We start from the raw sequence: 25963 nt of genomic DNA, 5'->3' as shown, positions 1-25963 counted from the left end.
TTGTGAAATTAAACACGTTAGAAACGTGTGCTTTCTCTTTTCTTTATTTTCCGTTTAACCATACTGAGCCACAGCAACGCATGACCAGGTTCAGCTGTATATCTATATAAATAAAAATTAGGGATGGGAAAGTCGATCCGTCGATTCTTCGATACCCCGATTTTTTGATACATAATCGATAATCGAGGATCGGCGAAAATCACCGATTATTAAAATTCTGCAGGATGTAGACGTAAAGTGCTGCCTAGCAGCGGTTCATCGCTGTCGTTGCAGTAATTTTAGTCAGTTTTACAACTAAATAAATAACCATAAACGATATAATAAATAATAAATGAAATATAACATAGCTTACCACAGCTCAGTTGCCACAATCCCGTAAGCGGGAACGGAGGTTGGCGATTTCGTACTGTGCATTTAGGGTTATTTATTTATTAACGCAGTGTTATCGTATAAAGAAATTGTAGCCCAACTTTTACTTGCTGAATACACCCACATTGGTAGCCATGTGCACAAAATTTCAAGATTCTACTGAGAAGTGTGCCACGTTTTCTACGTTTCTAGTATATTTATTCACTTGCGTTGTTGCATATTTATTTTCGTCAATGATTTTTTTTGTTAACCAGCATTTGTCTATACATGAACTTTCACAGGTTTGCCAACTTCCGGTACAGATCTTATTCTCAATTACTTAACGATAAAATGCAAGAATAATGTGGCCATAGCCCGTAACATTTTACGAGTTACGTATTTTCCGTAATTTATTTAATAACAGTAAACATTAAATCACCAGTTAATTACGCAACTTAAACATAAAATTTCAATGGACGTTTTTGAAACACGTTTTCATTCCAGTAAGTTACCAGTACGGCAACTGTAGAAATTTTCTTACATGCTTTTGTTTCCAGTGATGCTTCTTTGTTTGAATGTTGGGTAATGTTAGCGCAATACGAATAGTAAAATAACATTTTTATTTACGTGATGTCTAGTGAAGTGTGGAAATACTTTGTCATCGACCGACAAAATTCTGGCTACGCAATATGTCAAATCTGTAAATGTACAATCTCACGTGGCGGTAAATCTAAAACTACAACAAACATGAAAAAACATCTCGAAAACAAGCATGGGAGTTACGTTCATGAGACGAAGAAACAAAGGCTACATTCATCGGAATTGAGCGAGATTGAAGAAAATGAAATAGATGATAGTTCAGCACAAAATTGTTCTTCAGAGACAACCTTGCCATTGTCATCAAATTCAGATGTTAGGCCTACTGCTACTGATTCATCGAGAGGCAGCGGTTCAGTGTCCCCGAGGCATGCTGAGAAAGTTGGCCAAACGAATATTTCATCAAGAACACCAAACCAGTATAGGCTAACTCCTAAAAGTCAATACCAGCCTACATTACAATCATTTATTGATAAAACTGCACAATTCAAGTCCACTGATCCTCGTGCAAAATCAATAACTCAGCACATAGGTAGAATGATGTGCTTAGACAATCGTCCTTTTAGCATGGTTGAAGACAGAGGATTCACAGAATTTGTCAAATTCCTTGAGCCTAGGTATGTTTTGCCCAGCAGAAAACATTTTTCAAATACTGTTGTACCACACATGTACCAAGAATGTAGGGAAAATGTGAACAAAAAGTTGGACGAAGCTGAACATGTGAGTCTTACAACAGATATGTGGACTTCAACAGCCAATGACGATTATCTTGGTCTAACTGTGCATTTTGTTGATTCCAATTTTGTCTTGCAACACCTCAACATTGGGGTTATTCCCTTTCCTGAATTATCTCACACAGGGAACAATTTGTGCAATTTTATCACAGAAACACTTGAAGAATGGAAGCTGCAATCTAAAGTTGTTGCCATTGTAAGAGACAATGCCAGGAACATAACTGCTGGCCTAGAATCATCCGAATATGAACATCTGCCATGCCTAGCACATACCCTGCAGCTTGTTGTAAAGGAAGGGCTACTGAACAACAAGAATGTAAATAATCTGATTGCCAACGGTCGTCGCATAGTTGGCCATTTCAAACATTCTTGTAAGGCGACAAAAGAGTTAAAGAAGGCTCAAGCCACGCTGAAAATGAAAAAACATAAACTTATCCAGGATGAACCAACGCGTTGGAATTCATCTCTCCATATGCTACAGCGCTTACTTGAGCAAAAACAGTCTGTTTCTTTAGCATCAGCAACTCTGCAGTTACCTGTGACTTTTTCATCAGCAGAATGGAACCTGATGACAAATGTAGTAAACCTTTTAAGTATTTTCAACCATGCAACATTGGCTGTAAGTACTCAGTGTGTGACAGCCTCAGAAGTCATACCTATAATCAACAGTTCTACTGAAGAGCTAAGGAAACCAGCACCTACTGGATCAGGTGTACAGGGCATCAAAAATGATATGCTTGCTGCCATAACTTTGAAGTATTCTGATGTTGAAGAGAATATGTTGTACGCAGTTGCAACATTACTGGACCCACGATTTAAACACCATGTTTTTGTGCAGGACGGTAATGTCACAAAAGCGAAAGTTTTTTTGATTGAAGAAGCAAGAAAAACTATCTGTTTGAAACAACCTGAAACTGAGGTAAGTTAGGTGCTAATTTCCTTGTAATTCATTAAGTGTATTCTTATTTGTCTACTTCTGCTGTTTTATGTTGACACATTTGTTTGTTCATTTTTAATTTTTAATTTTGAAAATTTTGTTGCTTTTCTCTCAGTCTGTGCCGCAAACATCCAGCCAAGCAATGGAAAGCCATGGTATGTGGACATTTTACTCAAACATAATGAAGACTGCCCCAAGTGTAAGCCACATCGCATCAGTTGAAGATGAGATTAATGTTTACTTGGAAGAACCTATTCAAAATTCAAGTACCAACGTTTTCCAGTATTGGAAAGAAAATACCAAGTACCCATGTTTAAAAAAACTGTCAAAGAAATTTCTTTGCATTCCACCTTCAACTGTACATTCCGAGCGATTATTCAGCACTGCAGGACTGATTGTTGATCAGAAACGGAACCGTTTAGATCCTGAACGAGTCAAAATGTTGGTTTTTTTAAATAAGAATTTGTGATCTAATAAGAATTTAGGATCTAATAAGACTTTGTGATCTAATAAGATGCTTTGCCAGTTTTCATTTATTATTTTAAGAACTTTCAATTTTATTTTGTCAAAAGTGTTGTTTTTATGATATTTCACTATGTTGTCATTTATTTCAAAGGTATAAAGATTGAATTTGGTAGTTTCTGGTTTTTTACAATATTTTTAATAATCACAACTTTTTGTGGCTATTTAAAGTTTGATTGATAAATGTTAATGATTGTACATTTAGTAATTAATATACTATTTATTAAATTGTATTCCAATGAAATTGTTAGTATTTTGATGACTTTACGACAATTCACTTTTTATTAGTACTACTGACCTATTACTAAATTACGTATTCTCTTTTCAAAATTACATATTCAACTGGATTAAACATAATCCACATAAAAAATAATGCTTGCCCTACACATTACACATTACAGAATAGTAATTTCAATTTCTTTATTTCAAGTAATGTAAAGTTTTGTTTTATGTGTTAAATTTAATAGTATTTATTTATTATTTTGAAAAATGCTTTTTTAGTGTATTCAATAAGTATGTTTACTGATTCCATTGTAACTTATACTTCAATCCCGAAAATGAGAATCTATAACTTAACCTAATTGATTGGAATCGATAATCGATAAGAATCGATGATCGCAACAAGACTCGATAATCGGTATCGAATCGAAAATTTTGAAAATTTCCCATCCCTAATAAAAATGTAAGGGTTCGTTCATTCAAAATCTTAAATCTCCGAAAGTTCTTCACAGATTGCTTTGAAATTTTGATACAACGTTGCATTCAAATACGTGTGTGTGTTTTTATAGACCTGTCACACCTGTGAAAAATAAAAAGATAGGTAAAATATATTTAAATTATTGTTTGTGTGTTTGCTTTCTGTTTTGTAATGATATAGATAGGAAGATATATACATAGACGATAGAGATATAGAGTGAGATGTAGAGAGATAGAAAAAGGGAGATATATATAGATATAGAGACAGGGATATATATAGAGATCTATAGATAGGGAGATAGATTAAGATAAATAGAAACATAACAGACATGGATACAGATATGTTGAGAGATTTTTATATAGAGAGAAAAATGTAATTAGATTTATAGAGGAACATATAGATACTTTGTATATGTTGTGTACCTACTTCAAAAAAAAATTACAAAAAAATGTTTTTTTCTTCTTCTTCTTCCTCTTTTCCATTTAACCAGACTGAGCCACAGCAACAGGTGGCCAGTTACAGCTAGTATTGTAATAAAATCCTACAGGCTACTTTTCATTTACTGGGGTATGATTGCATGCTTTATTTATGGCTATCATGGCAAATTTGTTTAGGCTAACAGCTTAAGGAAAAGAAATGTGACCTGCAATTACTGAATTTAATACTCTCTAACTACTGCACGGTTGATATTTTGCAGAGAATGTTGCCACCAGGAAGTCTGTGCGATTCTCTATGAAGAAGCCTCCAAATTTCCAGCAAGACTCTGGTGAGTTTCAAGCTAGCATACTTGTGCCGTGTAATTTTAGTTTGCCTGACTGCTTGCTAAGGCTGTGCGATATGTCGAAGTTGGTAGGGTCATATGTAGGATCTGTAGACCCCTAGGCTGGACCTATGGTGCGTGCTCTACCAGGCTAAAGTATTTAACCTGCAAAAATTGCATTAAAAAAATTATAATGAGCCTTTAAATAAACATTTAAATGATTTTTAACTGTAGAAAATTTTACTACTGAGCATAAATGCAGCCCTGGATGTTGACATTTTGGCTTGTTGATGGACCAGTATTATTTTTAAATTTGGTTCAACATTTCAAGGGCAAGAGGTCTAAGGCAACCCATCAAGACAGATTTGCCTGGCTTTTTGAAACTCCTTCTGATATCGTTGAGACTGACGAACTTATAGCACCGTGTTTAAGATGTTGACAGTCAAAATAAAGTTCTGTGTCACATAGCTCTATTGCTTGCCATGTTCTCCTGATTACTTGCTAAAATCTGTCATGCATTTCATGTGTGTACATATGTTTAATATGTCATGGAAACTTTATTTGGTATTATTGATGGGGTAGATTCTGGTTTTGTTTACCTGAAAGAAAAGTGTGATTTAAAGTTTGTTTATCCTTCTATTATGTGGGATTTTTCTAACTGTTTAATTAAATTACATTTGAATCACTAAAGTTAAAATTTTTAAAAAAATTTTGCAAACAAAATTTACTGCTTACCATAAAATGGAATTTATGATCTCTCATTTAGGTATTTCAAAAATGCATAAACGTCAAGACCTAACAAATTAATTAAATATTATGCATGTAGTTGGCTGTTTGATTTATTTCTGTCAGGAAGTCAAAATCAAAACCATGTTATGTCCAAGAATATGTAAAAAATTATCTTATTTCTATAGGTTGACATCTACATACAGTTTTTATCCGTAGAAAGGTCGCTCCTGCGTATGGGTAGCACCTATAATTTTGGTCATGAAAACCAACATTTTTGCCATAAGGGTCACCCTTGAATACCTTTTGCCGGACGCTAGTGGGGCAGCAGATAGCCACGTCACTTACCGTACGCAGACTCAGTGCAACAACACAGTTCATGTTGCTTTACCTGCACGACTAAGATATTTTGACTAAACAATTGACACTTACTCGTAACATATTTATTAAAAACCAACACATGCTACTTATTTAAGCAAATATTAAACCACACAATGCAATCTTAATTTTTTTTTTTCACCCATGCGCTGGTAAATACGGTAATAAAAGATAAAATTGCACTTTATCCGGGTTTTTGTGTAACATTTACAGAGAAACTTGATATTAACTGTTTTCGCTTTTATTTTGGAACCATCCATTGACTTCAAATCAAAGTATTACAGTAAAAGCTCTATTATATGGCACTTTTGGGGTCACAGCTGTGCCAGATTAGTGGTTTTGCCAGATTATTGAACGTCAATATATTTTTAATGGCAATACCAAAGAAAAATTAATATGTGCAGTGAAATAATGTTTTAAAAAAAAAGTTGTAATGAGCTCCTCTAGAGCAAGAAAAAATACACACGAGCATTACTGCTACCCGAATCCAACTGAAAAAAATGTAAAAGCAAGCAGTTTTGTAGGTAGCAGATTAATTACTGTGATAAACCAAGGAATGTTGTTTAAAGAGTGCCCACTGTACTAAATTTGCCAATTTGCATAAGCATGTGATGTTTCATTTTAGACATAGCTTAGTATTAAATTGCTCAACTAATTTTGATTTAAGTTGCATTAAAATTCCCATTGGTGTGTGTAATATTTTGGATTTCCAGCTGAATTTAGAAAATTCCTGGCTGAACTGTGTTTGTGTAAGTTCTCTTTCAATTAGTGTTGTACCGATATAATTGTGTTAGTATCGGTATAGGCTGATATTCCCAATTTTCTGGTTTCCAACGTAATCGTTTCCAATCATAACTTTGATAACAGATACCCATGAAAAAAATACAGTAATTTAATCTATTCAGGTGTCACCTTATTTTCCATTTACCTGTTTATAGTTCTGTAGGCATCGTTTACTCCAATTTTTCTCTAGTTTAGTGCTATACTTGAATGTTGTTTTCATTAATTAGTCAAAGGTATAATGTGTATTGTGCTGTGCACAAATTTTTTATGTGGTAAAATTTTTTTTGTCATCAGCAAAAGAATCTTATTCTGTTATGGTACTGAATTGCTACTTTAAATATATTCCATTTCTGGAGATTTGCACTGTGATTATTAACAAAAAGTATTGAATCTGTTTTGTATTGATTATTGGATCTGTTAAATAAATGTATCAGTTTTTACCCATATCGCCCTTCACTAGTTTCATTTTGTTAGAACATTGCTTGGCCTCATAAGACAGAATTTATGTAGACTCGTACACATCTCGGCAACTGTCTCTTTCTCGTAGATGAAGAGAATGCAGAAGAAGATGATGATGTTTTCGTGAGACCTAAAGCCAACAGTAGGGCACCACAGAGTCGGAGGACACCGGCTGTTCCATCAGGTATGTAACGGGACCCCAAAATGGCAACAGTGATGAGACTGGAGCCCAAAGCAATACAGAAATGCATTGTAAATGGGGTCAATGTATTATAAGTAGAGACAAGATTATATGGTGAATTGCAATAAAGCTGAAGTAACACAGAAAAGCATGTCAATGCACCAAAATGCACCAAAAAATCATGAAATTAATCTGCATTTTTAATCAAAACTCAACTTAAATAACTCAACTTAAATTACAAATACCTTAACGTTTAATGTATTAAATTCAATCAATGACAATTATTCATCATGGTGTTAGTACCAAAATGTATGTGTTCCGACTTGTGTATATATGTAGTTTGAGACTGTTTAGTGTAGTGTATAGACTTTGAACATTTTAAACTTCCCGCCCTGCAGGGCATTGTGGTTGGTCACTCTGGAGTGGCCAGGAAGTAGGTTGGTGCACCTGCGCACAGGAAGAGGACATTCGACAGTCTGACAATCAACATGGTGGTGAGTGGACGTTGGTTACTATCGCGACTCGTTTTCAATCGAACTATAGCTGTTTACAAATGTTGCATCCGCTAATTATTGCAGTCCACATCTCTTCGTGCAACATTATGTATTGAATAGAGTGGAAAAATTTTGCTTTTATTTATATTGTAACTGTTATTTGTAGACAGGTGTTTTTCGCAATGCACGAAATCGCGACATATTAACGAAATTAATATACATTAACTTAAAAATGTGAAATTATCAATTACTTACAGAAATCACGGAAAAAATTAAGAAAAAAACACTGAAAATAGCTAAACGTCCGTATTTTGATGACTCGATAACAGCAGTCGATTATAATCGATTGTTAATGACTTTCGATAGTCTAGGAAGTTGTATTCGTGTTGCGCTATCGCCTCACCAGTCGCCACTCGCCACAGTTTGTTAAAATGGCGTGGATGTAATCAAACGTTTTTGCTCTGTTTCTTTTTGTAAAACGTTGATTTAAAATGGTTGTGACAGTATTTGACAGGGCGGCGGAGTTTGCGAGCGAAGGTTTCTACGTCTTTGGCAAAGTGCAAAAAATTCTCATGTGTAAGTACTGCAACGTTAGAATAGAGTGGCAACGGAAATACACGTACTTGAAACACATAAAAAGACAGTGCATCGCATAACAAAAACAAGGAAAGTCAACAATCCGGTGCAAAAAGGCAAGTTTCGCTGGAATCAGCCTTGTTGACGGCAAAAAAAGCAAAATTGGACAAGAATGAGTTCATTATGTCAACAACTCGAGCTTTTATCGAAGCGAAAATTCCGATTAAAAAACTGGATGACCCGAAACTTCGTCAATAGAGGCAAAGGTACACAGTGCTAAAGCGTACGCTATTTTAACAGTTTTGTGCATTCTTAAGCAGATAAACAGAACGTTACGAAAATAAATTTTGTAAGGCCTACCTACTCTTGAAATATTCATATAGCTGCGAGTCGTGTTTTTTACAGTACTTTTTTGGAAAAAGTTGACATAACCTAGCCACAGGTAAATATAGACGTAACTTATTTGTTTTTAGGTTAGGACTTGAGCTTTTTTTTTTTTTGGTCAGTAAATTTTTTAAAACAGTTTCCTTTGTAACATGTTTAGGCCTAGTAAATATATGCATTTTTTAAAACCTGAACAATGCAGGCAAAAAATTTTGTATAAATTGTGCAATAATATCTTGCAAATATCCTACTCAGAATTGTGGTAGGCCTTACAGTTTACAGAGTTTAAAAGGCATACATAGGTCTAGAAAAGTATTTATTTTTGTGATTTGTATAAGAGAGAGTAGTGTTGGCCCGATATTCGATATTCGATATCAGAGATCGGTAATATCGGCACATTTTTTCAATATCGGACATCGGTAAATACTTGCGATATTTTGATAACCGATGTTTTCTCTCGCCAATAATACTCTCACATAACCTTAACCGTAATTCCAAGCTTATTTTCCGCGGGCGTAATTTATCTTTCTTCACGTAGCAATATTACCTAGTAATTCCAAGCATATTTTCCACTGAAACATTTTCAAGCCTATTTCTTCTTTCTGATACTGCAATGCATCCCGACGGTACAATTCTTCCATGTGTACACAAATCCCAGACATTAGTGCATTTTTATTCGTTTCAGATATTCGCAAAATGTTTTCGCTTGATGAATTTTCAAAGTTCACTAAGTGTACATAAATTGAAAACAAACAAAAATAATTACGATATTTAATTTAATAAGTGATGTAGCCATAAGTAAACATGAAGAAGAATAAAGTTGCTGCTTGATATAACAGGCATTTTCTTTCAGTGTCGTTTCATGGTCGCCAACTGCTGTTCTATACAAAGACGTTACGTAAGTTTTACAAAAGCTAAAATATTAAATGTAAAGCTAAAATATTAAAGTAGGGCAAGTTGCAGCAAAGGTATTATGTTGGCTGTATTATTGAGTGCATTGCCAATAACATAAATAAAGATACGTGGTTTTATAATCTCTGCAGTACGTTTCAAAGTTGTATTGAAATTACTTTTCACGTATTTTTAACGTGTTTTACCACCAATAAATGGAGTGATACACTTGAACAATGGTTACAAAATTTGCTAATTTAAGACCTTCCTTTCTAGCATGTCGTTAACCGTGATGAAATTATACAAAGGGTACAAATGTTTGTTGTTTTTCGGATGGTATTTTTCGTACATTACAGTTGAGCTTATTTGCAGGCCATTATGATAATTTCATTATTACTTTTCATTTAATGTGATTTTACAATTAATAAAAATAATATACATTCACATAAGTATGTTTTATTAATATTTAACATTTTTCATTATTGTCTCTAACAATACTCCAGAACCACAATTTTATAGAATCAGTATTAGAAATGAGATAGGCCTATAATCGGAATATCGGGTATCGGATCGGTAAATTTGGAAATATCGGTATCGGGTTTTTGGATATCGGGCCATCACTAAGAGAGAGTTACATTTAATTATGTTACAGTAAAAATTTTACAACACATTTTAATTATCCACCACTATTTTTTTTTATAAGGCGCTGGGAACTTGCCTTCTGCCAGTAAAATACGGAAATGCTCTGCATAGTTGTTTTGTTGCTTGTTCTGTGCAAATATTTGGTAAAGTTATGTATGAAACTGTGTAGTTCTACTCTTAAATGACATATTAAACACATTCATGTAGAACTTATATTTATAACCCTCATATTGCAGTTTTAAAATAAACTAAATGTTTGACTAAACTACTGATAAAATAGCGAAAAATATACCGAAATCATCTCGTAAAAAGTAACGAAATTGTGCAAATTTTTTCACCAAAAATGCCTGTCTCTAGTTATTTGTAACTACTAGTTTTTTCATTCTGTCATTCTACCGTTTTATGAATTATTATATTGTTAAAGTGCATTGTGTATCTGACAAAATGACATTGAAAAGTAAGTGTCGTATTTGTTGATAATTGTGTTATCTTTATGAATAGAGTTCATACAAAATAAAAACAATAATACCGAAATCTATTGTTCGAAAAAATGAAATTAGTCCAAAAATAAATATAACCTCAAATTCTTGTCTCTAATTATAAGTTGTGTAGATTATTAATGTGCAAGGTTGGCTTGTAATGAGTTATATTTTAATAGCTAGCTTCGTGGAGTATTGTATTCTTAATTCAGTGTGAAGGTTTTTGCTACACCGCTACATAAGTCACTTCAATTGGGGGGGAAAAAATATCTGGTTACAATATCACCCAAATGTAGAGAGAGCTAGTGATAATAATACAGGATGAGTGAATTTGACTGACAAACTTAGGCTGCAGGTTCATCATGTAAAAATAAGTTTAAACATTACGACGTATGGTCTAAAGTACTTCCCAAGACTGGGTGTACCCCTTTGAAGTTGCGGATGAAACAATGGGGTATTGAAAATAATAAATAAAATATTTATGATTGAATGCCAAGCATTTGAACAAACTGGGTTTCCCCTCCCCCCTCCCTTTTTTTTCCATTCCTGCCCCTCTTTCTTGACACTCGTGTTTCAACTTAACTTATCCTTAATTTATCAGATTTAAGTTTTTTTTCTGTATAGGTGGTCGTTCATGTCCTTACTTCCTTTTGGTTGCTATGCCAGCAATGATCTTTATTGCCAAATTTTTCTGATCATTTTTTGAGTGGAGGTGTCATTATTTGTGTTCAAATGCAGGGAAGAAAATAATATTTATCAATCACTAATTGTTTATTGGTAATTGTACAGCAATGACTGGCATAAATTTTTTTCCTAGTAGTACCATTCATTTCATGTTCAGGTAACTGATTCGTGTATATTGGAAACATAATGTTTTAACACTTGGTATGACTGTTTTCAGCGGCCATGGAATCCAGCAGCTCTGAAGACGAGGCTGAAGATGAACTCTCATCTCCCTTGCATAAGAAGTCACGTGGAGGGAGAGGCAGAACCTCTGCAAGAAAATCTCGTAGAAAATGATCTTCCGAACAATATAGCTACTAGATATATCTAGTTGATTTTATGATACACGTACAAATCTTAATGCTTCTCTTAAAGTTTATTTTATAAAATATTTGAATATGTAATGTGTGAAACAATGTCATACGGATGTCTATAGTTTTGATACAAGTAATTCTAGTATTTTAAAAATTTTACTAACACGTTTCTATTATAAATATTTTTATTTTTTTTAGCAGTTTTGTTTGCTCACACTGTACTTAACACCAGTATGAGGCAAACATAGGTCTCAGCAACTGAACCAATTGAAAATCGCTCTCTTGTTCTGTACAAAAGGAATACATTTTTATTGTAACAATTTGTAATGAAAATTTTATATACTAAAGATTTTACTTTGAATTGCATTCCAATCTTGAAACTTTAATGGCATCAATTTTGAAATACTATTATAATAATGGAATTGTAAATATGCTTAAGTTATGAATCAGCTAAACTTTGTTTAGCATGGCCTTAGTTTCTGCCAAGGTTGGCAGCATGAGTCATCTTCACATTTTGGCAATATGGTGGCTCATAGTCTCGTAGTCAACATTTTACATAAATTTATTGTTGTTGAAGCTACTCTTGGCCGGGGCCTCTGCACCACCGACATAGAAAGGCACCAATCAGTCATTAAAAAAATTTCTTATGAGACAATTTACTTACACCTACTGGTGACTATGGAGTACATGATTATTACAAGGCCTTTACCTAAAAGTAAAAAAAAAAAAAAATTAATAGCTTTTAGTTTCAAAATGACCATAACACAGCAATAATTATTAATCTTGTAAATCAATCATAGACTGCAGATAATTTATTTTTATTGTTTCAAGAAGTGGGTATTTATTTTGAATAACCTGGAATGATGCATTATTTATCAATTTTCACATAAATCCATTACAACCGTACTAAATAATAACCAATTACTCTTTCATAAATAAAACCTTTACTGCTGCTTTTCAGTCACCTACTTATTTCACAATAAATCTTTGTATCTGGCAGTGGCAGTCTAGTAACTGCGACCAAACAACCCGTAGTAGAGTGGCTTCTTCGAGCAGGCTGGGTGGATGCACTTGTCTTCCGGCAGGATGGCAGCAGGCTGATCGAGGGGGATGCAGAGTGTCTTGGCCCCCATCGCTGGGGCCCCGGGCTCCAGTGCTTCCTCCCTGAAACATCCACCAGCTTCTACTGAACATACCCCCAACAACACCATAACATCCACTAATGTAGGGGTTGCTTAGGTAGGGACCATCTTGCCACGGAGTTTCGCTTTGTACAGACGAAAGCACTAATAATTTTTAGAGTGCTATTCGAACATGTTATCACTTGATATATATACTAGCCAATAAAAAAAAACCTTTAAATAAACAAAAAAAAAATTAGAATGTTTATTCTGTTCACAGTATTTTGGTGTTAGTGTATTTGCATATTTAAGAAAATTGTGTAATTTGAATACGAGTTAATTATAAAAATATGTCAAACAAAAATAATAAGGGTACAAAAATTTTTCCAGTTGATGAAATAAAGGTACACTCAAAGGCCAAATTATTATCCTTAATAGTCTGTATTTAAATGCCAGCACCTATAGTATTTAAGAAAGGATTGTTGATACAGTAAAACCTTTTTGTTGTGACCCCATTTATTGCGACCACCTCTCTATTACAACCCGATTTCGAGGAACAGTGAAAAAATTGCCGAAAATCGGACAGAAAATAAGTTTCTTGTGGTGATTAGCGTGTTACTGCGTTTCTCTTGCTCAGTGCAGTACTGCCGCAGCGCATATCTAAAAATAGATACCACTTCCTGTCGACTGCTGTCAGCGCTTGACAACCCCCATTCCACGTCCCTTTGCCGGCAGGGTGCAGATAGAGGTTTTTGTGGCAACATGTTTACGTTTAGCTTTTTGCGAGTGTCTAGTGTGGTACGCAGTTAAGGCAAAGCTAGCTGCTGGATTTCTCTTGATTTTGATTACTATCGGTTGAAAATGTTTGCTTTGTTTTCTAAGTCCGATTTGGTATATTTTCTGGCTTGAATTTTTGAACTATTGTTGATGACTTATGCAGGTTTATACTTTTTTTCCCCCGATTTTGTGTATTATGACTTAATACATAAAATACCATTAAATATTAATTACTATTAATACAATGCAGGAAAAACCCTCCGGCCGCATTGTGTGAACATGGTAGTCGGCCGCTCGCTCGCCCTTGCTCACCCTCTCCCCGTACCATGCGCTGCTACCGATCTCGGATGTTGCTTGTACTTGTTAACAATCACGTTATCTGCTTCATTTTAACGAGAGTAAAAATATATTAAAACTGTCAGCAAATTGATAAAAGCTTTGTCTGCAAAACAGGGCACAACAATGGCTCGCCAGTTGTTTTCATTTAAAACGTGGCTAAAGAACTTGTATGGATTAGGCTGAAAAAAACAGCAATACGTGTAGGTTATAAGGAATCTTGTTATGAATTGAGATGTTATGTTTTTCGAGATTTACACAGCGACCGACTGGATGCATGCCCGCCTCGACTTGTTTTAACTGCCGCAGCGATGTTTATTTTGACAGCTCAAGCAATTATCTTTTCCCTTGGGTTGACAGAAAAAAAAAATCGCTTCACCCAGCATAAAAAAACAAAAAAGGCTACGCCACTTATTCCCCAAGCAGGAAACATACTGGCTGCCGTCTGTCTCCCCCGCATTTATCTTTTAACATTCCATGTCTCGCCTCTCGCGCGAGCAATAACGAAGCGACCACGCATTGGGCCGTTTTATGCTTTGTTTGGTGACAGCAGCTTGATTTTATTCTGTATGTTCCTTTTCATAGGACCCTTGCTATTAAAATACATTTATATTTAAGTTTGAAAGCTTGTAAATTCCTTGCCAGAGATGACTGAACTCGAACTTGGTGTGAAAAGTGACACATTTTGACCCCTCCCTCACCGCTTTAGTACCCCATTCATAATAGCCAAATTTCACTGGAGAAGGGAGGGTGAAAATAGCATTTTCTCACTGAAGGTTTTTCAAAGGGGAGCGAAGTTGGGGTGTTATAAGGGAGGGCACTAGATGGTTTGTGTGTCTGGGAGGGATGAGCTAGCCTTGAAGAATGTTACCGAGGGGAGGGAGGGGTGAGCTTATGCGTCATGAAGCCGCTGCCGCCAGCCAGCCGGGCGAGCTTCGTGTGCGCCACTCGCGTTGCAGAACCTACAGCTGCCATATTTTTAAAGGAAATGTCCCATTATTTTTTTGTTATTCTTACATGAACATTATTTGAAGTATTAAAGCCGACACAAAAATACGCTGTGTGTTAAAATTAAGAGATTTTAATGATCTTTCATTTCTTTTTTTTTTTTATTTTTTTTCTGATTTTCACATTTTGGTCAAAATGTCCAATTTTTTGACGGTTCGCGAGAATGTATTCGTAAAATCACTGCTTTGTAAAATCCGGGGTTTGTGACATCAGGGTTCTAGTGTATTTAACTACGGGAAGCAGAAAACGTACATGTAAACTAACCAGTAAAAATAAACTGTCTTTTGACATATATTCTTTAGAGGTGGCCTGTAGGGCGACGCACTTGTCATGAAGGTTGAAGTGGGTTTAAAGCAAAGCCGTCTAGCATTGTGAGTGACAGCATCCTGCCATTGTACGGCTGGTTTCTTAGCGAGTGGCGGTTTGGGAAGGGGAGGGTGGGTTTTAAATCAACTGAAAATTTCGGAAAACATCTACGTATTACGACCTTATTCCTGGGAACCGTGAGGGGTCGTTTCAGAGAGGTTTGACTGTATTGCTTCACAAAACACAATTATGTACTGATCATTTGTGTGCAGAATTTGGCTTTGGTATGTCATCATGAATGTGTGTAAATTGTTGATGAAAAAAACTTGTGTTAAGCTTAATTTATGTACTTAAATTTATTACTGCATTGGTGTATCCTAATATCAATGAAATATTTTCATATATCATATTTAATGTTTACAAATTTATTGCTGTAAGTAAGGAAACATAAACTAATTGAACTCAAAGGAAAATATATCAATTATTACAGAGCAAGGTGTCTCAGTGAGAGGACATACTACTCTCATTGAGGGAGGAAGAAGAAAAGTTATGCAAGTGATATGAGGTAGCTAGGAAATCCATTTTGACTTCAAAGTAATTTAAACCTCAGTATTTGTATAAAGTGGGTTTTTAGTTCAGTTCTCTTTGGTTTGACCATTACCTAATAATACCATAAGCAGCCATGAAACTATTAGAAAAATATGAGTAAGTATAATTTGATATTTTTAAGAATTAAAAAACATATTCATTTTTCGACTAAATAATAAGCCTATGTGAATATTAAAATTTTCAAATACGAATAATAAACTATTCATTTTCTTACAAATACTTGACATAGCACAGCTCGTGAGTTTGTCAAATGCCAACGTTCACTGCTGAGATTTAAGTCATTTAAACGATATAAATACCCTTTTTTGAAAGAAAAATTTTATTTTTATGTCGCAAACATAATGTAACCAACCAACCTTTCAGTTAGTTCCTATTGACCTTATTTTCCAGAAACTGCTACTTGACATATTGATTCAGGAAATTTTTGTGAACCAAAAAATCCATTTCACGAAAATTTTGATTTTTTTTTAATGATATATACCAATATTAATGATAAAATGATCTTGTATTTACTCACAGATGAGTCACATCCTTAATTTTGGGCAAAAAAAATTGTAACTTTTTCACGGTAAGTCGCCCTCGAATATGAATCGCATCATAAATACCTTCTTTTATTGCATAATCGTCACACTCGCGTAATCGTCGCACCCATATTTTTGGTCGTCAAAATTTGGATTTAAAAAACTCGCGTAAACGTTGCATGATGTTTTTGGTCCCGCTATTAGATTCCAAAAGCTTTGTGTGTGTATTTTTTCAGTATAAAACAATGTATTTTAAAATAGAAATCTAATATTTATTCGGAACTTACCTCTTACTTATTTAATTAACGGAAAAACGTACAGTGGAACCTCAATATTACAAGTACGGGATACTACGAGACCTTCGTTGTTGCGACAGTTTTGTAATGCACCGTCAGTTTGACTACGAAAATCATAGTAAATTAAACCGGTTATTACGAGTGCCTCCTTGTTGGCCCTTTCGTCAGTACGAGTGATTTGAATGGCATCTTCAAAAAAGGAAAAACATCAGTTAAAAAAATAATGTTCACGCAGTAAATACAGACAACTATGTGGCTACGCGGGTGCCGGAAGGACTGGTGACAAACAACATGCGCACTCTCTCTCTCTCTCTTTCCCTTGACAACGCCAGTTGCTTCCCATCGTAAGTCGGCGGAGGGGTAAATCTAAAAATAGACCAGCCAACACCCTTCCTTTCTTCCTTCCTTTGCTCCCTTTTTTTTTTTTTTTTTTTTTCACCGCATCACATACCTTCCCTCCGTGATCTTGAACGGCGCCGGTCTTTGTATCAGGCCATTTCATTCGCGATTAAATCAAAACTGTTGTAGATACAAAAAATTCCATAGACACTTTCTATTCGTAATTTAATTTGCTACAACTTTTATTCGACACATTTTTTCTCTATAGTGCACCATTTTCAAGTTACGGTGTGAAATTAAGACTGTTTGGACGGTCCAGAATCTAACTTGACTTTAATTTTTTATATTCGGTTATTACGAGTACTCGTTACGAGAATTTTTGCCGCCGTTGTCAGCTCTCGTAGCAACGAGGTTCCACTTTAGTAAATTTTCTTTTAAAAATGTTTTTAAACGTTATAACCTTCATCTTTTCGTCTGCATCGCCACGGTGTACCGCTTACAAAAATGTAGCCAGCGCTCGTTGCAATCATTAATGTTTGGTTATTTTGCTTCCTGTATAGAGCGCGCACACGTAGCTGAATATCGATATCTCGCCGAGTGCCGAGTTAACTACATCTGATGGCCCGCTCTCTTTCATGGAGTGTGTCCTTACTGCAGCGATAGTTAAACGTTCGTTCGGCTTGCATTTCGATCACAGATTTTGTTTTTCTATTTAAAGTTGAAAGGATTTTTGTTGCATGACTTATTAATTTAAATAGTTTGGCGTGCTCTTTTATACTTCACGTTTTAAGTAAACGTACTTTCCATGTTGGTTTTGTTTTTAGAAATAACTTTATCTAACAAAAAAAAATTTTCCCCCGCATAATCGTCGCACCCCTACTTTTCAAGCTTGATTTTAGAATAAAAAGTGTGACAATTATGCGAGAGAACACGTATGTCTCCATTAGAATACAAGTGATGTCTTTATGGTCCATATCTCAGCTTATTTCCGCTTAAGAAACAAGAAACAAGACGTCCTTCCCCTCTTCATCTCTATGAACCATCCATCCCCTCTACCCATAGCACTAACAAAAAATATAAAGGAAAAGATTATTTTTTACCAGTCGTCTTCCCTAAAAGAGAAAAGGCCTCCATTCATCAATAATAACAAGCACGCTCCTTACAGCAGTTTTGACATGAATGAAATGTTGCAGTAGAAACGTAGGAAATCTCACGCAAAAAAAATGTTTGGACAGAGTTACGTCACAAAAACCTGTCGAGATAGAAACGTGATGATTGATTAGAGTAAGGTACCAGTTCATCACGGACATTTACAGCTTTGAGAGAGGGAGGGGAAAACTACTGCTGCATGGCCACACATATGTACACTCCCTCCCCTCTCTTTATTTCTGGTTTATTTTTAGAGTCTCCCTCTTGCAGAGCGCCAGCAACTTACCGACACCGGCCGGGTAGCCGCCCGACAAATAGCAGGCGTAGCTTAACAGCACAGTTCATGATGCCTTACACGCACTGCTGAGCTATTTTCATTAAACAATTTATATTTACTTGTCACATATTTATTAAAAACCAACACGGGCTTGTCATTTAAGCACAGTCAACCGCAACAGCACAATGTTAATTTTTTTTTTTTACCCAAAATGAAAAATTTGCCTACTGGTCACTGCACATTTTACTGAACAAAAAATCATCATAAAATCTGCGATCCGTACATGGGTAAATACGGTATTTAGTTGTTAACTGCAGCTAGGTAAACTGTATTTTAGTTCAGCGACATTATAAACACATTTATCTGATAATTTCTCATCTGAAATCAAAACCATTATTTATATTTTTTTTTGATTTTGAGTTGCATTTGTTTTTCATAGATACATACAGTAAAACCTCGTATTTACGTTCTCGTTATTTACGTTTTCCCGCAAATAACGTCATTTTATGTAGGTCCGTTTTATTGTACATTAACTTTCGTGTTGCATTTTCCCTGAAATTACACCGCTACATAACCAAAAAACCCGGAATGTACGTTTCAAAACACGGTAAAAATGTAAATACTCGTCACGTTAGTCATAGATGTGAAAAGTTTGAAGCAGTTCGCCTATTGTCTGTAACCTTTCGTTTTGATGTATCGACAAGTTCTATGGTGCCTCTCCTCTACTAACGTTTTAATCTTTGCTGCCATAGAGAACTTTCGTAGCAGAACCACAAACGGTTTTATTTATGGTGTCATAGAGCACTCTCGTAGCAGAGCATAGTCCGAAGCGCTGAGCTATCGATACTACCGGAAAGCGCTCATACACAGTACGTATATTTAGTAGTGCTGCATTATGTACAGTAGATATCTATGATGGCTTTCATTGTTTACATTAGTCAACGTCCGTTTTGGTTAGCACGTGTTTTTTTATCGTTCACAATATTATTTATGGCAAGATTTTGATTGAAGATGGATAGGTATAAAGTTCCACGAAATACTTTATCTATTGAAGATAAAATTAAAATTATTGAGAAGTTTGACAAGCATGTGGGTACCCGAGTGGTTTTGGCCAAGGAACTGAATATTCCTGTTAGTACTTTAAACACAATAATTAAAAATAGGTGTTCTATTGAAGCAAATGCTGCCCAATGCGGGCCTAGTGCGAAGAAGCGCAAGTACGTGAAAGACTCTACATTTAAAGAACTTGAAAGTTTGTTGTATGAGTGGTTCATTTGTGCTCGCTCTTCAAATCTTCCAATCAATGGCAACGTATTACGCGAGAAAGCAAAAGTCATTGCTTTGAGGCTTGGAATTGATGATTTTTCAGCTTCTAATGGATGGATAGACAGATTTCGCCAGCGCCATAATGTTGTTTATAAGGTTGTGTGTGGTGAAAGCAAGAGTGTGGACGAGGAAACTGCTGATGTTTGGAAAAACACGTCGCTCAAGGAACAGTTGGAGGGGTACTCAGCTAAAGATGTTTTCAATGCTGATGAGACAGGTTTGTTTTACTGTGTATTGCCTAATAAAACATTATGCTTTAAAGGGGAAAAATGCCATGGTGGCAAGCTGAGCAAAAATCGCATTACCATTCTCTTACTTACAAATGCTGATGGTTCTGAAAAATTTCCGTTGTTTGTAATCGGCAAATCAAAAAAACCACGTTGTTTTAAAAACATTAAAACTTTGCCAACTTTGTATGAAGCAAACAATAAATCCTGGATGACATGGTCTCTTTTTCAGCAACAGATCCAAGCTTTTGACAGAAAAATGGCGCTGCGTAACCGAAATGTCTTGCTATTCATTGATCAGTGCCCTGCCCACAAAATAAACATAGAGCTGAGGAATGTGAAGATTGTGTATTTCCCTGCGAATTGCACAAGCACACTCCAGCCCCTAGATCTGGGCATCATCAACTCTTTCAAGTGCTATTACCGCAAATGCATTGTATCCAGAGCAGTTGCCATGCTGGACAATGGCAAGGACCCAACACAAATGAAAATAAATCTACTAACTGCACTACATTTCGCAGCAAGAGCATGGAAGGAAGTTACACCAGAAACTATAACCAACTGTTTCCAGAAAGCTGGTTTCTTTGTTGACAGTGGACAGAGTGCTGGATCCAGTGAAAACTTGCCTGGAGCAGATAAAGTGAAAGAAGAATATCTGCAACTTTCACAAAATGGAGACTTCACTGACTATGTACAACTGGATGATAATGTTGTAACTTGTGAAGTCCAGACTGTGGAGGACATTGTTGATAGTCATCTGGCAGAAAAACAAGAAAGTAGTGAAGATGATGATTCGGAAGTGGAAACTCCCATACCGACGACGATCGATGCACTTCAAGCCCTACAGACTCTAAGGAATTATATTCTCAGTGCACCAAACAGTGAAAATGCAGTTGATGCACTTCATTCCTTGGAAAAAGAAATTCAGACCATACAAACTGAACAAAAGAAAAGTCAAACAAAAATTTCAGATTTCTTTAAAAAGTGTTGAATTTATACTAGTATGTACCTATAAAACTGTACTAGAGAAAATTTAATGTAGGCTTTATGTTGCATTGTTTTTTATATTTAAGAAAATTATATTTTTGCAGTGCCCTAAATGTGTTGTAAACAACTATTGTTTGTCTTGTAGCACCAGTAAATGCTGATACATTTTTTTAAGCTAAAATTTAGCATTAACTGCCAGTAAAAGTGCTTTCCCACAATTTACACTTTCCCGCAATTTACACTTTCCCGCAATTTACACTTTTTCCTTGGGGTTCCTTGAAAAGTGCAAATAAGGGGTTTTACTGTACAACAAGTAATCTGCTACTGTGTCACAGGGTGTTAAATTGACTGTGACTATCGATTTATATACTATTCAAACTGAATCATTTTAAATGGTCATCACCATTGTTGACATTCATTTATTTCTTCACACTGCAAATGAATACAAATAATTTGTTATCAAGTTCTGAGATATCACAAATATGCTGTGTTAAATGCAGGGTGTCTACCGACTCTGGAAAACCTGAAAAATCAGGGAATATTGTAATCAGGGAATTTTTGTTTGGTAGGTTGTAGTTGGCAATACGTTATTTGTTTGTTGATCAGCTTGCATTGACGTAGCATCAAGTGTCTTCCCTCCCATTTTTATTTTTGAATGGCAAATAACGAACAGTTCCCACATCCATTTTCTTTTATTTAACATTGGATTCGGAAGTACAGTCAAATCACGTGATCAAACTGGTTCAAGCTGGTCTGTTATCCTGCTGACGTGACATGCTGCAGCATTGCTTCCCACGTTCGGATTATACCAACAGGTGCATTTAATTTTAAGTGTCTATGTATGCCCCCAACATAAACTGGGCATTTTTGTTAGCTTTAAAAATATGTATCACCGACACTTTTGGTGAAGATTTGCCATCATTGCTAGAAATTGGTAGTTGTGGGCTTCATACGGTCCATGGTGCTTTCAAAACTGGAATTTCTGCTACACAATAGGATGTTGTTAGTTTTTTGAGGCATAGTTACTATTTGTTTAAGCATGTACCTGCAAGGAGGGCAGATTACATTAGAATAATTGGATCTGAGCTTTTTTCCCAAGAAATTTGTGCAATCAGATGGTTAGAAAATACTGCTGTTGCTGAGCATGCCATGAAAACGTTACCCCACATAAAGAAATTTGTTAGTGAAGTTTCTATTTAATCTGTATTTTTCAATGTAGTGAAAAGAGCTCTTGAAGATAATCTTCTAGAAGTAAAATTGACATTATTCCACTCTTTGGCATCAGAACTGGAATTATTTCTTACAATGTTCCAAAGTGAAACACCCATGGCACTTTTTCTCTGGTAGACATTTTGTTAGTTTGGCAGGAAAGTTAGTGAAACCAGAGGTACTGAAGAGCTTTAGGGAGAAACACAATGTATCTCGATTCGATGTAGATAACCAGGAAAATCTATTGACTGCTAACAATATCAAGTTGGGCTATGCAATAAACCATGCCATCAAGAAAGAGAAAGTACCAGAAAAGTCTGTCCTGTTACTGAAAAGGATGTTAGGACTTGTCCAAAGGTTATGGTAAAAAAACTTCAAGACAAAAGTCCCCTGAAGTACAAACTTACCAATGGGATTTCCTGCTTATGTCCATCTGTGGCTTTAAATTCGGGTGTGAGGAAACAGCGTGTGAAGTACAGTTTAGAATGTTGTCTTCGAAACAGGTGGCTATCAGGACAAGAAGCTGATAACATTGAATGATCATGTCAGTTGGTATGTTCCTCGCAAGATTCTGAAGCACTGTTCTCGTCTTTTTCTCGAGAAGACGCGCGCCTTGATCACTTGTGGATGCTCATTATTAAGGCACATACCTGTACAGTAGCTACCAAAACAGGCCTTCTAAAGTTTGTGAGGATGATGGTACTTTCCCATGGAAATGCATAATTGGAAAGAGGATTTTCAGTGAATTCTAATCTGCTGACTGAAAACTTGCAGGATTGCACAAAGTTAAGTGTACGACTTTGTTCAATGTTCTGGAGGTGTAGAGCATGTTGATATCACCAAGTCCATGTTACAGTATGTAAGAAATGCTAGTTGTAGGCGTAAGGAAGCCCTGCAAACAAAACAAAAAGAAAAGGAAGCTACAGACAAGAAGAAGGCAGAAAAAAGAAGAGTTGAAGAGGAGATCAAGGCATTGCAGTTGAAGAAGGCTCGAGTGTTGGATTTGGCTCATTCTGAAGCAAGTGCAATAGACGCAAAAGTTGAGTCACTGCCAAATTGATGGGAGCTCCCTTTACCTACTAATGTTTTTGCAAAAGTAAGTGCGTGAAATTTTTGTAGCAGCATGTTTTATTTGCCATCAATTGAGTCACTTTGGCCACGTCTGGAAGAAGGTAATTTTTTTTACTAATTTAAGTGAGTTGAAATACTTTGAAACCCGTCAATGTACTGTTATGCAGTTTTTTCAGTTACGTGGAATGTCGTAATTGTGTTAAAGAAAACCTGGAAAAATTCAGTTTTAGACCTGGAAAACCTGGAAAAATCAGGGAATTTCATTTACTATATCTGGTAGACACCCTGTAAATCTTTCATGCAATTTTTATGCTACTGTTTTGCGAGACAGTAGTGAAAAAAAATTTCAGAGTACTTGTTGCACGTATAAACGTACATTATTGTTCATGTTTTTGATTGTAAGATCCCTTTAAAATAAAATAAATTGGTATTTAAATCAAACAACTGACTCAGTGAATGTTGGTATACTACAAATTCATGTCAACTATTCATAAGCAAACAAATATTCATTATTTAGAAGTGTTAGTATTGGAGGTTGAATCAAATAATAAACTATTTGTAAATTTGAATATACACACAGGCCTAATAATATTTAATGTACTGACGTCAACCCTGCCGTGAAAATGGGTCCACGAACAGCCGAGGGGCTGCAAGGTTGATGGTCAACCCCACTAACCCCCTCCCTAGCGGCCACCTCGGTCGAAGGGACGGCTGCATGTAGTGTGAGTTAGCAGCGCCCTGGGGGCATCCTAGCCAGGCAGTGACCCTCCTGCCTCAGCCACTGCCACCGGTGAAGTTACAGCCCTGGGAGTCGGTCCCACTTCGTGTTCGTCGCTGGCCAATGCAAGACTCCTCACTCCAACCCGCTAGATGGCGCCCTTTGCCATTAATCCCACCCACCTGTCGTCACCAACCCCCATTCATCCCACCCCCTCCGAGGCAGCAGGCGTCAGTACCTCGCACTTTCCTTCTTGATCAGCTCCTCGCACGCCGGCTCCCCGCAGAAAGGTGCCAGGATGATGTTCTTGTCGTCGAGCAGGCCCGGGAACTCCCCCCAGGTCTTGGTGAGCTTGGTGTGGGCGCTCAAGTCGCGGCTGGCTCGTTCCAGGAGCGTGTCGTGGATGGAGCCGAGCAGCGAGGACAGGCCCTGCACCGCCTCGGCCCGCTTCAGCGTGACCTTGTCGCCGGTGTCCCTTCGCACGGCCACCAGCTGCTGCTGCTTCAGGTCCTTGGGGCCTAGCTCCACCCGCACCGGAACACCCTGCCCACCACAACACAAGGCAGCATTACCAAGTGTTACTATAACTCTGGAAATACTGGATCGTCAAACTAACCTTGTACTATTTACATTGGTTTATTGCAAAAATCTTACTTTAGAGGGGGGGAAAAAAATTACATTTTATAATATCATTCTCATTTAATATTTTATTTTTTCAATTTATAGGTTCAAGTTTTAGTTCTAATTCCTGAGTGCAGTAATTTCCACAAACCCACAAAAAATTCAAAAATGATAATTTTTATAGATGCACATACTATACTACTATTTACATGGTTGCTACAGGACTAGAAAACCGGGAAAACCGGGAAATGTCAGGGAAATTAAAATGGTCAGGGAATTCCGGGAAATGTCAGGGAAAATTCTGCGAATTCGGGAAATTTTTAAGTTGCTTATAATTAGGGATGGGGCGACCGAATCCAATATCCGCCGAATCCACCGAATCCTAGGGATTCGAAGGTTCGGCGGGTCTGATATAGGATTCGTCAAAGGATTCGGTTTTTACTATTTACGGGAAAAAATACAGTAAAACTCACTTACGAGGTCCCGCATGGTAGGTTTTTCTGTATAAAGCGTTTAAATTGCCCGAGGTCTCGTCATTTACGCCATTAAATGTGTGATATAATGTCCGTTAAAATTTTTTCTGAAACTTCTTGTCTCAAATAATGGCACACGTAAATATGAAGAAAAGACAAATGAACAACAACATACGAAGAAATATGGATGATGTACCATAACTACAGTACAAACCCAATAGTTATTTTAAGATAATTACCATATAAAGAACTAAAGATTCTTTGTAGAATATCATAATTACTACAGAAGCAAGATAGCTACCATATTTGCACTATAGTTACCGTAACAACTGAGATGTATATTTACCGTGATAGTAATGTATTATTTATTTATGACATATTAAATTAAAGAACATTGTTAAAAAAAAAAAAAAGGATGTTAAACATTGATATGTACGGTTGGCACATGTTGCTAAGAAATAATGCGATCTGAAAGAATGCAGTAATACTACGAAAAGTGAAAATGGTACTCGTGGATTTTTAGGTTATGGCAGTCTCTTTCGTTTTTCAGTAATATCGGCCGAAAATTAACGAGCGTACTGTATCGGAAGTCGGCATAAATTCCGATTCAACTAAATATTGGCAAAATCGGCTTCTTCAATACAGCTCTACATTTAATGACATGAGTAAACATATTTCAGACTTCAGGATATTGAAAAAGACTTATTTCCATGTAGGTTTATTGTGTGTGTGTTTTTTTTTGCAAGTGTAAATTGAATGAAGTAAAATGTTATTTTTATTACTTTCAATTGATTAAACTTTAATGACCAGTTACAGATATTTATGACACTAATTTTGAGGTTAAGCAATTTTACTAAAGCATTCCAGCCAAGCAGGTTGCCAGCGAGAGACGCTTCTCTTCTGCTGGAAACACTATCTCATCTCCAATCGTAGAGCTAATTTAACTCCTGAACGTGCAGAACAAATT

At 36.1% G+C, this 25963-nt stretch overlaps 3 protein-coding genes across 5 annotated transcripts in view; 2 read left to right on the top strand and 1 right to left on the bottom strand.

Moving 5' to 3' along the window:
- LOC134530194 (condensin complex subunit 1) overlaps positions 1 to 11991 on the top strand; it is a 77163-nt gene extending 65172 nt beyond the window's left edge. For both annotated transcript variants that reach the window (XM_063364851.1, XM_063364850.1), the window contains exons 27-29: positions 4533 to 4601; positions 7030 to 7125; positions 11490 to 11991. In XM_063364851.1, coding sequence (XP_063220921.1) covers positions 4533 to 4601; positions 7030 to 7125; positions 11490 to 11608 — 284 coding nt within the window. In that variant the 3' untranslated portion in view covers positions 11609 to 11991. The remainder of the gene's footprint in view (positions 1 to 4532; positions 4602 to 7029; positions 7126 to 11489) is intronic.
- LOC134530195 (zinc finger BED domain-containing protein 4-like) lies at positions 103 to 3833 on the top strand. Its single transcript, XM_063364852.1, has 2 exons — positions 103 to 2598; positions 2732 to 3833. Exons 1-2 carry the CDS (start codon positions 979 to 981, stop codon positions 3083 to 3085), a joined length of 1974 nt encoding a protein of 657 aa, XP_063220922.1. The 5' UTR covers positions 103 to 978; the 3' UTR covers positions 3086 to 3833.
- Positions 11992 to 12552: 561 nt separating the features above from the next.
- Positions 12553 to 25963, bottom strand: part of LOC134530192 (bifunctional glutamate/proline--tRNA ligase) — a 69592-nt gene continuing 56181 nt past the window's right edge. For both annotated transcript variants that reach the window (XM_063364849.1, XM_063364848.1), the window contains exons 23-24: positions 24141 to 24445; positions 12553 to 12789 (exon numbers count right to left, since the gene is read on the bottom strand). In XM_063364849.1, the coding sequence (XP_063220919.1) occupies positions 12633 to 12789; positions 24141 to 24445 (462 nt within the window). In that variant the 3' untranslated portion in view covers positions 12553 to 12632. The remainder of the gene's footprint in view (positions 12790 to 24140; positions 24446 to 25963) is intronic.

This window comes from Bacillus rossius, chromosome 3 (assembly GCF_032445375.1).
Source record: "Bacillus rossius redtenbacheri isolate Brsri chromosome 3, Brsri_v3, whole genome shotgun sequence".
NCBI lineage: Eukaryota > Metazoa > Arthropoda > Insecta > Phasmatodea > Bacillidae > Bacillus > Bacillus rossius.
The sequence above is the reverse complement of the archived record's forward strand: the minus strand, read 5'-3'. Positions and strand labels throughout refer to the sequence as shown.

What these genes read in the sequence shown, in the direction of transcription:
- LOC134530195 (XM_063364852.1), top strand. Translation starts at nt 979, where the DNA reads ATGTCTAGTGAAGTGTGGAAATACTTTGTCATCGACCGACAAAATTCT. An exon ending in TGAAACAACCTGAAACTGAG is followed by an intron (nt 2,599 to 2,731) that starts GTAAGTTAGGTG and finishes CTTTTCTCTCAG; the next exon opens with TCTGTGCCGCAAACATCCAG.